The 10,663-nt window shown below is 40.0% G+C and overlaps 1 protein-coding gene across 1 annotated transcript; it reads right to left on the bottom strand.

Annotated features, from left to right (window-relative positions):
• Positions 1-3,480: 3,480 nt before the first annotated feature.
• Positions 3,481-10,611, bottom strand: FAM110B (family with sequence similarity 110 member B). Its single transcript, XM_053975437.1, has one exon. The coding sequence runs from the start codon at positions 10,602-10,604 to the stop codon at positions 9,492-9,494; it is 1,113 nt and encodes a 370-aa protein (XP_053831412.1). The 5' UTR covers positions 10,605-10,611; the 3' UTR covers positions 3,481-9,491.
• Positions 10,612-10,663: the final 52 nt, after the last annotated feature.

Below are 10,663 nucleotides of genomic sequence, written 5' to 3'. Positions count from 1 at the left end.
TGCCTGGCATTTAAACCTGGTGACAAGCTCTGCTCCTGCAGACTGTTCATGAGGAAGATCTTATGGTCAGATTGTCACAGTTAATATTATTTTCAGGTCACATTTCTGCTCTCCCTTCTACTCTCCTGCAGTCCATATGCTAAAGCAGCCGACTCTTCCCTTGCTGTCCCCCCATACTCAACATGACATGATCAGGATACACTAACATTAAGGTTGCTCTAAAAATTCATACTCTCTTTCTTGCTTTCTCATTTAATGGTTTTAAAGGCAGCAAGTCTATCAGTATTTTTGAAGCCTTACAACTTACTTGTAGCTGTTGGGAAAGACACATGCAATAGTCAGCATCAGTCAGGAAAATTGTCTCTATGCTTTATTTTTGATAATATTTTTCTGAAGAGGTTAATCTTCATAACTAAATATTCATAACCTACTAACAACCCCATATTATTATCTACATGACCTGCTCTCATCTGGCCCAGTTAAAAAAAGGTGCTGTGTGTCAATAACTGCCAGGGGTTCATATTTAACTACTTCTTTAACTTAATATTAAAAAAACAAAACAAAACAAAAACAAAAACAAAAAAAACCCCACCACTATTCACAAACACATTTAGGCAATGGATTAGATTTACTGCATGTTAATGTGAGCCTATAAATTATTCTTTAAAATACTGTATTAAAACATAATTAATTGCCTAAGCCTGGCTGGTGGCATGGCTTTGTAGAGCTAATCCCTCCTTCCAGTGCACTGAGTCTTCCCCATACCAAGATATTGTGCTGCATCACAGAAGGGGGTGATGGCAGCTGCAGGACTTCATTGCTCCTGAAGTCACATGAGCTCTGCCCTTCAGTTAGCCCATCAGACCACTGACTTTTGCCCAGTATCTACTGAATGAGTGCTCTGCCAAGATTTCAACCATGGGAAATGCCATTTTTACTCAGCAAAACATGCTCAGGAAACCCCTTTCCATAAGTTTTCAACAAATTCCACAATTTCATGGCATTACACATCTGCTCACTCAGCACCCCCCTGAACACAGCATGACCCTGAGCATCAGGTCTGTGTGGAACCGGAGTGGAAATGAGCCCATGAGAAAAATCTTCAATTTCACACCACAGCTGCCTTTGGGTATCACACCATCCATGTCTCTGAGCAATGACAGCACATGGATGTCCTGCACATGGTGGGGGGATAGCCAGAACAGGGTCCTAAAGAGCTCTGCTTGCTTGCTTTTGTGTAGCAGAGCTGGAAATAAGTTAATGACAGAAGTAAACGCTTTTCCATGGTGACCTCCAAGGAGCAGTGTCCATCCCAAAAAATTCATAAATGATGTCTCAAATAAATAATGGCCTATAAGGTTTTTGATATCACAGCTGACTACATAAATGTGGTTTGGAGTAGGGTAAATTTGTTTTCAAATAGCACTGGTCATACACTGCTCCTGTAAGACCTCATTGGTGGTTAGAGATGAGCAGCAGTGGCACCCCTGAGGCTTAATAAGAATATTCATGATGGCTCATTAGTTTGTAGGTTTTCCATAATCTGCTCATTAGCTGTTCAGTAAAAATTCAGAAAACAAATATGTGCTACTTATGTGTAGAGACACACCCCGTGCTGGCTGGGTAGGTCCCGACCTTCTCCTCACACCAGTACTAGTGCTCTGTGCTTCACCAAACCTCTTTGTATCATCTCTGCAAGGTTTCACTCCTCCCATAGCTCCTACCTGCAGTGTCTGGAGGGATTTTCCCCTTGTACTTTTTGAGATGACAGAATAATAGGTAAGAAAGTGGTAGAAAACTAGTGCATGGTAGTCACAATACAGAGAAAGAAACCCCATCCCCAAATAGGCCAAAATATAAAGTTCTCACAGTGGGTGAAATGCTGTCTGCCCCACTAAAGATCAGTAATAAAGTTCCCATTGACTTCAATGGGGATAGAATTTGGGTATTAATTTCTCCATGGTCTTCCCAGATGAAGTGTCCAGAGATGTTTCCTTGTGCCAAAAAAGTTTTAAGGTTTCCTGTGGAGAAAACCCAGAATCATTGAATGACTTGGGTTAGAAGAGACCTTTAAAGGCCATCTAGTCCAACCCCCCAGCAATGAGCAGGGACATCTTCAACTAGACCATATTGCTCACAGCCCAATCCAACCTGACCTTGAATACCTCCAGGGATGGGGCATCCACTGCCTCTCTGGCAATTTGTTCCAGTATTTTAGCAACTCATAGCAAAAAATTTCTTCTAAATATCTAGTCTGACTCTACTTTCTTTCAGCTTAAACCCAATATAACTTGTCATTTTGCTACTGGCCCTGTGATATATTTTTGCACTTTATAAGTGCAAACACACACACACTCTATTAGCTTCTTTAGCTCTGTTCGACTGTGCAGCATCTTGGAGGAAAAAACCCACCAAACCTGTAATTTCATTACAAAAAACAAAACAGCAAAAAAATTGTTTTGTGCTATGGTTCCATGCCTGTTCTCTACTCCCTGAATTCAATACCAGAGAATATATATACTGATAAAAAGCTCCTATTTTCACTTGGTCTGTAGGAGAAGAGAAGGATGAACATGCTAGAAACAAAACTAGGGTGTTTCAGAGCACTTTGACAGCTCTTTGTTCACAGTCATTTAACACAAAACAATCACAGAACCTATTAGGTTGGACAAGACCTTTAGGATCACCAAGTGCAACCATTAACTCAGCACTGCCAAGTTTGCCACACGAGAACAAAAAACTGTGTCCCCGAGCAACACATGTTCACATCTTTTAAATACATCCAGGGATGGTGACTCTACCATACAATGCTTTTTCCCTTTATTCTGTCACTTGTTATTCAGGAGAAGATACTGATTCCCACCTGGCTACAACCTCCTTTCAGGTAGTCTTAGAGAGCCATAAGGTCTCCCCCCTAAGCTTCCTTTTCTCCAGGCTAAACAACCCCAGCTTCCTCAGCTGCTCCTCACAAAACTTGTGCTCCAGACCCTTCACCAGCTCCATTGCCCTTCTCTAGAAATGCTCCAGCACCTCAGTGTCTGTCTTGTAGAAAATACACCAGGTAGACACAAACCCATAAATTTGCAGAAAGCATTTTCAGATGGGATGATTGAGTTTTGTGCCAGTTTTGTGTAAGCTGATATGCTGCGAGGTATGCAAAACAATGAAAAAAATCAAGTCTTTGCCAAAACCTAATACTGTAATTTTCATGCAAACACATTAATCTGTACTTCCCAGTCTTATTTACAGGAGGTTAATAAATACGACTGTGTTCATTTTCTATTGCCTTCTAAAATAATTTTAAAATTAAGAAAAAAACCCCTACCATCCAAAATCTTAGTAAAATAAGGTTCACATTCAGCTAAGCATCCTGTTATTTAAGTCACTCCAAATCACCGTTGGTACATTTCTAAATGCTGTGTGCTGAGAGTAGCAAAGCTTTTACAGTTCAGAATGGCAAGACACTTCATAAAAAATTAATATACTTGAAAAGCAGGTCATTTATTAAAAGATCTTTTAAAAGCTTCCTTTCTTAAAAAGCAAAGCTATCTGCCCACCTCCGCATCTTGTCTGAAAGCATTTGCATACACAGCTGTTCTCCAAATTTCAACCATGTTCCTTTTACATCTTCATGTTTTAAGACATGAATAGCAGGCATTTAGTGAAACAGTAGCATGCTTCAGCAAGTGCCTTCTGCTTTCACACACTGATTTATCCTGTCTTCCAGACACTCAGATACCCTTCTCTCATACACAGGATTGAAGTCTCAGACCTTTAGCCCCAGGGCTACATGAGATGGCAGTTTGGGGACTTCAGCTTCTAAACCTTCTCTCACCACAGCTGAAAGCTTTCCACAATAGTCAGGGTGAGGAGAGACTTTGCCCCTCCTGGATCTTCCACTGTCCTTTTGTTTTAAAAGTCCTTTTAGGCACTGCTCTCTGACCAGCTGCCTGGGAACTGCACACGCAGCACAAGTGGTCTGGTGGCCAAAGGTGCAAGTCACAGAGGTACCCTGTTACCAAACCGCAGAAGGCAAAACAATAAATACTTATTGGATAGTGCACCCATAGCATTCTGCTCACTGCTGTCCTCAAGCCAGCATTTTATTTGGAGACAAAGAAATAGCAGGACTATGCACTGAGTAAGATATGACAGAAAAAAAAAAAAATACAGACAATTTTGGACCAAGGAGTTGATACTTCTGAGATATGTTTGACATCTTGTTCTTCATGAGTGTTTTCAACCCCTGTATCTTCCTAAGAAGCACCTCTTGCTGTTTCATCTTGTCTGCAAATAACATGATACCTCATAAAATTAAAAACAATGCATTAAAAAGATTACTATCTTTTCAGGACATGGCAGCTCAACTGTAGCCACAGAGTTACTCTCCTGGGAACAGGCTGTCATGAATACAGTGGTTATAAAAGACAGAACAAGTTGTGGGAAAGTTGCTTTCAAAGGAGGTTAAGCGAGGAGAATATGATGACCTTGGTCATAAGTTTCAAAGGAGATGATGTAAAAGTCAGACACCACAAGGGAAGACAGACACAAAAAAGAAGAAGAAAGCTGGGAAAACTCAGAAAGGGCGAGACACCAAGAAGGTGGAGACGACTTGCTGTGCCAAAATCAAGAAACAATAATAGCACAGATACTAGCACTCTCTTAGCCTTGTCATAAGATCATAATGAAAATTACTTTAAATTTAGAAGAATGACATTCAAGAGACTACTTTTTCATCTATAAGTGATTATTTTTCATGATTTTTTTTTTTAATGTCACTGCTTATTATTAATCAGTTTTGATGGGTAGCCACAACCAAATTCCTAAGTAATCAAATGTAGAATATGCTTGAAGGCTGTTCATACCTAGCAGGGCAAGACAGATGGTGTAGTGTAGGTGTCTCCACTTTAGATTACACTGCAGCCCAAGGGACATCAACTGAGTATTTAGCAATGATGTAGCAACTGTAATAAATGGTAGGACTCAGCTATTGATCATCATTTGGGCTTTCAGGGACAAAAATAAAAGGCATTTATGGGTTAATACTTCTGACTGAAATGTGCTTATTTAGAGGTTCACTTAATAGATGCCATCATCAGGAGATAAAAGTCCTTACACTGAACAGACAGTTTTAATGGCCTTTCCCATTAAGCTATGGGTGACATATTTCAAAAGGCAGATTATTGGGGTCTTTCTGCTGACAGCAAGGAATGTCAAATAAATTCAAAATATCAGTGAATATTTAAGCCTTGGTAACAAGGATTTTAATATAGAGCTATCTTATAATTCAGGACAAAAAAACCTTGACCAATTTATTCTCCTGTATAGCACATTTATATCCACATTTATATTAAAATAGGCAATGGACCCTTACTGTTCATGGGAACAAAACTCCAGATGCTCTTATATTTTAAGCTTGATGTGTTCAGTTACTGGTGTAGCAGCATTAATCACAGAGAACAAGAGTTTTATGGCCTTGAGAAAATGGAACCTCTCAGATTTGTTAGACTACTTTGCTCAATAAAATGTTTCCTATAAACAAATGAGCTCTGAATATAATGTACTAAACATTATCACCCCATAATCAATAGGTATCAGGAAGACTGTTTTTAAGGTTTAGTTCCCTTTCCATTCTCCTGCAGACTGCAATTATTCAGCTCTGTACTGCAGAGCTCCATTAAGCACTTTGTTTTTCACTGAATGACTGGAATCAAGTGCATATGGCCTCCACGGATGGATAAACTGCTGTAAAAAGAGATAAGTCAGCAATACTGATTGGCTCTGTTGTCTGAGTGTGCCTTTTGATTTTTGAATTACTGCCAAAAGCATCATCATTCTGTGTTTCCCCTTCAAAAGCCCTCGGTCACTTAGATGGTGCATACACTCCCAGCACAGAGCTCTTTTGCAGAAACAATATTCATAAAAAAGACAATTTCAGTACTTGTATTTGTTGAATGTAAATTTGTGGCACAGATCTTTTATCTCTTATCTTTCATGACATTGTTACTATATAATATGAAGTGATTAGAAGACCAGTTTTACTTTGATGCCCACCTCTTGCACTCAGATAAATGGTTTACCTCTGAGCAAAGCTGTAGGTAGCTTTCAAAGTGTAATTGGTCACACTGTTTTCCTCCTCCCTTCCCTCTCTGGCAAGTCAAAGTAAGAGAACCACCATAAACCTCTGTGGTGGTTTCTTTTTTCTGTCTGTATGTGTGTGTGTATGAGTTCATAGCAATCACTGAAGACACACTGCATTTTTCTTCACTGCTGTGGCCAGTACTGTCAGTACAGGCTTTCACAGGACAGGCTTGCATTTCCCTCCAGAGCTGCAAAAGGAGCTGTTGTGTAGCTCGTGCACTTTGTACCTGGGTAAATGCCTGCTGGACACAGCAGGAACATGACCAGAACAGATCCCTGATGAAGCAATTCAGCTGGTTACAACTCTTTGTGAATTCAGCATTCAGCACTCAGGAATCTCCTAAGGCAGAGACAAGTCATGCACTCTTGACATGATAGGATGACCTGTCTGTAAAGGCAGATAATATATAATATTATATTGTATAGAATGGTTATTCCCATTTGAATACAAAAACAATCAGATACCAATGATTTGGATTTTATGCAAACATACAGGTAATAACAAGACCATTGTCCTGGGGTGACTAATAATTAAACAATATCTGCATAAATGGCAATAAAGTGACAAATAAAGACAATAGTTACCTGCTTGTTCAAAGCCTTGTGAACACTCTGCAATCCCATCATTTCTATTACTGCAATCTCACCAGAGCTGCAAGTTCAGCTGACTGTGAAGGTCTAGGCCCTGTAAAATCTCATTCATGTGCACACTGCAGGAAGCAGGGGCAGTGAAGGCAGATCAGCACCTGTGCTGTTCCAAAGATGCTGCCTAAGATTTTGGGTGAGGAAACCCCCTCTTATAGATAGCTCACAACCCCTTTTTGTGAATAAAAAGAAATGAATTTCATTTCTCAACAAACCTTGGGAAACAAATTCAGAACACTAGCATATGCTCTAATCCATTTTCTAGTTATAAAGGCTTCTTTATTACTGTTTTTGGCTGACGACACTTGAGATAGCATGTTTATCATCATTCTTAAAACACTTGAGAGAGAGCAATGTGGGTGCATTTTTTATTTTGGTTTTAACTTCTTTATTTCATTGCTGTACAGCTGCATTACACTTGGCTTTAATCCCTCAAGCATTATTTTCCTTGGCAAAACAGTCACTGAACTGAGTAGAACTTACTATTGGAAAAATATGCTTGAAAAATCAGTGTGATGTCAATGCCAACTGAAACCCATGGTGCTTAAAATGTCACAAATGGGCCTGTAGCTGAAATACAGAGCTCCTCTTATTTTTTTTTTTGTCTGAGCTAGAAATGTTGTAAGTCTTAGGTTGTGAAGTCAACTGTAAAAATGACAGAGTAGCCTCCTGAAGCTGAATGTGTGCTGAAACTGAATGTGTGCTTCCCTCCCTCCATAAACAAACATTTAGAGAACAATTATATAAAACTAGATGTAGGATAATTCCATAGGAAACAAATGACTGCATGGCTCCACTTCCAGTCTTGCCTGCATTAACAGTAGCTATCTGTTATAAGTTGGGCTACAGGCTTCTCAGAGAAAAGAGAGAACCCGACTTTGTAAAACATCTTTAATATTCAAATATATAAATAAGCACTACTGAAGAATAATTCAGAAGACTGCGGTGATTCATTACGAACAGATGCTATAAACGGGAACAGTAACATTGCTAGGTAAGGAAGAAGCAAGCTATTTTAGGAGTCTTGAAAATCTCTTCTAGTTCTTCAGACAGATCATGCTGCTATAGTTATTTTATAAAAAATTATATTCTGAAAAGCACTTTAGTAAAAGAAACCTTTTACTGGAACTATTATTTAACCAAGACCTTCTACAGCACTAAAACACACTGCAATTGAGTTCCTGATACAGTTTTAAGAATGGAAGGGGTGAAAATAAGAACAAAAAAACCCTACCATACCTGCACCGGGAGCTATTTATTAGCATAACACTCTTCCTTTTAAAGATTTTGTAACAACTGAAGTATATACAAAGTCTTACAGCATTTACACAATAAAAAAGTTTCCTATTAGCTGATATAGTATTAAGGTAGTGCTGCAATTTACTTCAAAGCATGAATACAATAATAATGAAGCAGACCACTGTACTTTCAACTTCTCCACTACCACACCACCACTGTCAGTTGAAATGACAGTTAGTTAAACCACTGGGAAGACAGACTGTTGAAAGATTTGTAACAGGTTGATTCGCAGCACTAACCATCTTAAGGAGGAAAAAAAAAGAAAATAAAAGCTACATACTGTCATGTTTCTACACTTTCCTAGAGCTGGAACAAACTTTCACAGCCTTAGATATAACATATGCAAGACAACATAATCACATTTTTTCAGATATAGTTCAGCTACTGAGTGTATTTACTTCTGAATAGGAGGCAATATATTGATATGGCTGTGTGTTTCCATTTTTGTTCACCAACTTTTCAAATAGGTCTAAAAAAAAATTAAGACAGCATGGAGTTTGTAGTCACGATGTGTTTTGACTAATAAAGGCATTCAATATCAGCTATAGGATCTAATTATTCCTGTCAAAAGTTTAAGACCAGGAATCTTTGAGTAAAAATCAAACGCACAAAATCCTGCACCTGCGCCATTTTCATCTGTTGACTCCAACCTTCTTTAAGCTTTTCCAACTGGTATAATACAAAATCATTAAAATGCTTACACCAACCCAAATGCAAGACTCATTTAGTTTATGAGAGGTCAAGCAGATTCACTAGACTACTTCTGCTGTAAAACAGAGAGAGCTTACCTAGGGAAAAGAAACTTTTACTGAACAGTGCCTTACTACAAGTAGGGATATATAGTTTAACAATGATACATAATTTAAGAATGTAGCATTCTTTTAGAAACAGCTTTCTTGTGCCAATAATGCACTTTCTACAAGAGATAAGGCTGCTTTCCTATTGTTGTATGCCTAAACCTCATATTTTGGCCAATTCCACTTTTCTTCCCAGTAAAGGGATTCCGTTTCATCTTAGAAACAAGTAACATCAGTTGACAATATCTGTATTAAGACAAAAAGTGACATATATAAAATCCACAAGGAACCACATAAATACCAAAGAAGTCATATAACCTTTCCATGTAAACACTTTGATTATACTGAAGCCCTAATCAGATTCTTGTCTTAAACTTTTGGCAGATAATGTATATGCTCAGCCAGGCTTTGTAGTTAGTTACTGTTCAAGTGGAAGCCAGGTCAGCTCACATGTTGACAGGCATGCAACTTGGAAACATTGCACAACAAGCAACACAAAGAGATTTGAGAAGGGTACAAGACTTCAAGTAGACTTCACAACCCTTCACAAACTGAATATTCACAGACAAAGATACAGTCCTTGCTTTTTTTCTGTGGTGTATTTCTTTCTCACACATGGGACACTTTCTGTGACTCTCTAGCTTGCTTGATGCTATATAACCACTTGATGATTCTGGCATTCCTTTCAATGGCAGAAATGCCGTATGGCACACGGTCATTGGCACTGTCATCATTTCTAAGGTCACTGTTGCTGTCCTGAGACTGTTCACAGTCTGAGCTAATCATGCTTGCACTGCGAAAGTTGAGGGATATAATATCAGAGTTAGCCCTTGCAAAGTTTTCCATCCCAAGGTTTTCAAGCTCTTCAGGATCCAGTCCGCAGTAGTTAAAGAATCGTTCAACATCTGCATCAACGCGAAAGTATCTGTCGCTCAAGTCTGATTTTGATCGCTGTAGGGAGGGTCTTCTACTAACTCCGCATCCAGACTCGACTGCCTCAATCTCTGGGGATTTCAGGGTGGCGATGGCAGCGATTTTGGGCTTTGGAGGCAGAGGTGGGGCTGAACTACTGCAGGGTATTGCTTTTAAGGGCTTTGCACTAGTTACTTTCCTAATGTCTGAAGAGCTGTGAGAGACATGCAAGAAGGTCTCTGCTGACTGATCTAGGAGCCTTCTGCTGACATTGGAGCTGCTCTCCTGTGGGCTGCTCCGGCCCTGTGTGGGGTAAACCTTCAAGGATTCAGCGAACGAGTGTCGGTTCAGCTCTGTTGAATCGGCCCTGTGGGGTGGCCAATTTCGGGGACCGTGCTTATGCCCTGAACCTGAGCTGGAGCCTTCAGAGCTGTTGATGATGTTCTTCAAAATCTCAAGTTTCAGATTTTCTCTCTGGACTCCACTCTCTGTCTTTGCATTGTTGCTGAAGACTTTCAAGGTGGGGCTCCCCAGCGCTCGCTTGGCTGCAGGACAGACCGGCGGCTTCGCCAGCACTGCCGGCTTCACAGGCTCCTGCTTGGCATTGATGACCTCCTGGCTCTTGACATATTTCGCCTTGTCGGCTTCGAGCCTCTCCACTGCACTCAGTCTTTTTGGATTAGGCTCCGCCTGCCTGCGAAAATAGTCAGGTCCTTTGTTCAGGATGCGGAGAGGAACGGCAGATGTGAAAGTCACGGCAGGGCTGACCGGCTTCACCATGCTACCTGTCGGTAATGTTTCTGTAGGCATGTTTGGTGGTCTTTCCCCCGCAGCCGTTTTGGATTCTTCTCTGGGATCTCCTAAATGCA

Source organism: Vidua macroura, chromosome 1 (assembly GCF_024509145.1).
Source record: "Vidua macroura isolate BioBank_ID:100142 chromosome 1, ASM2450914v1, whole genome shotgun sequence".
NCBI lineage: Eukaryota > Metazoa > Chordata > Aves > Passeriformes > Viduidae > Vidua > Vidua macroura.
This window is presented reverse-complemented; position numbering and strand designations above follow the sequence as displayed.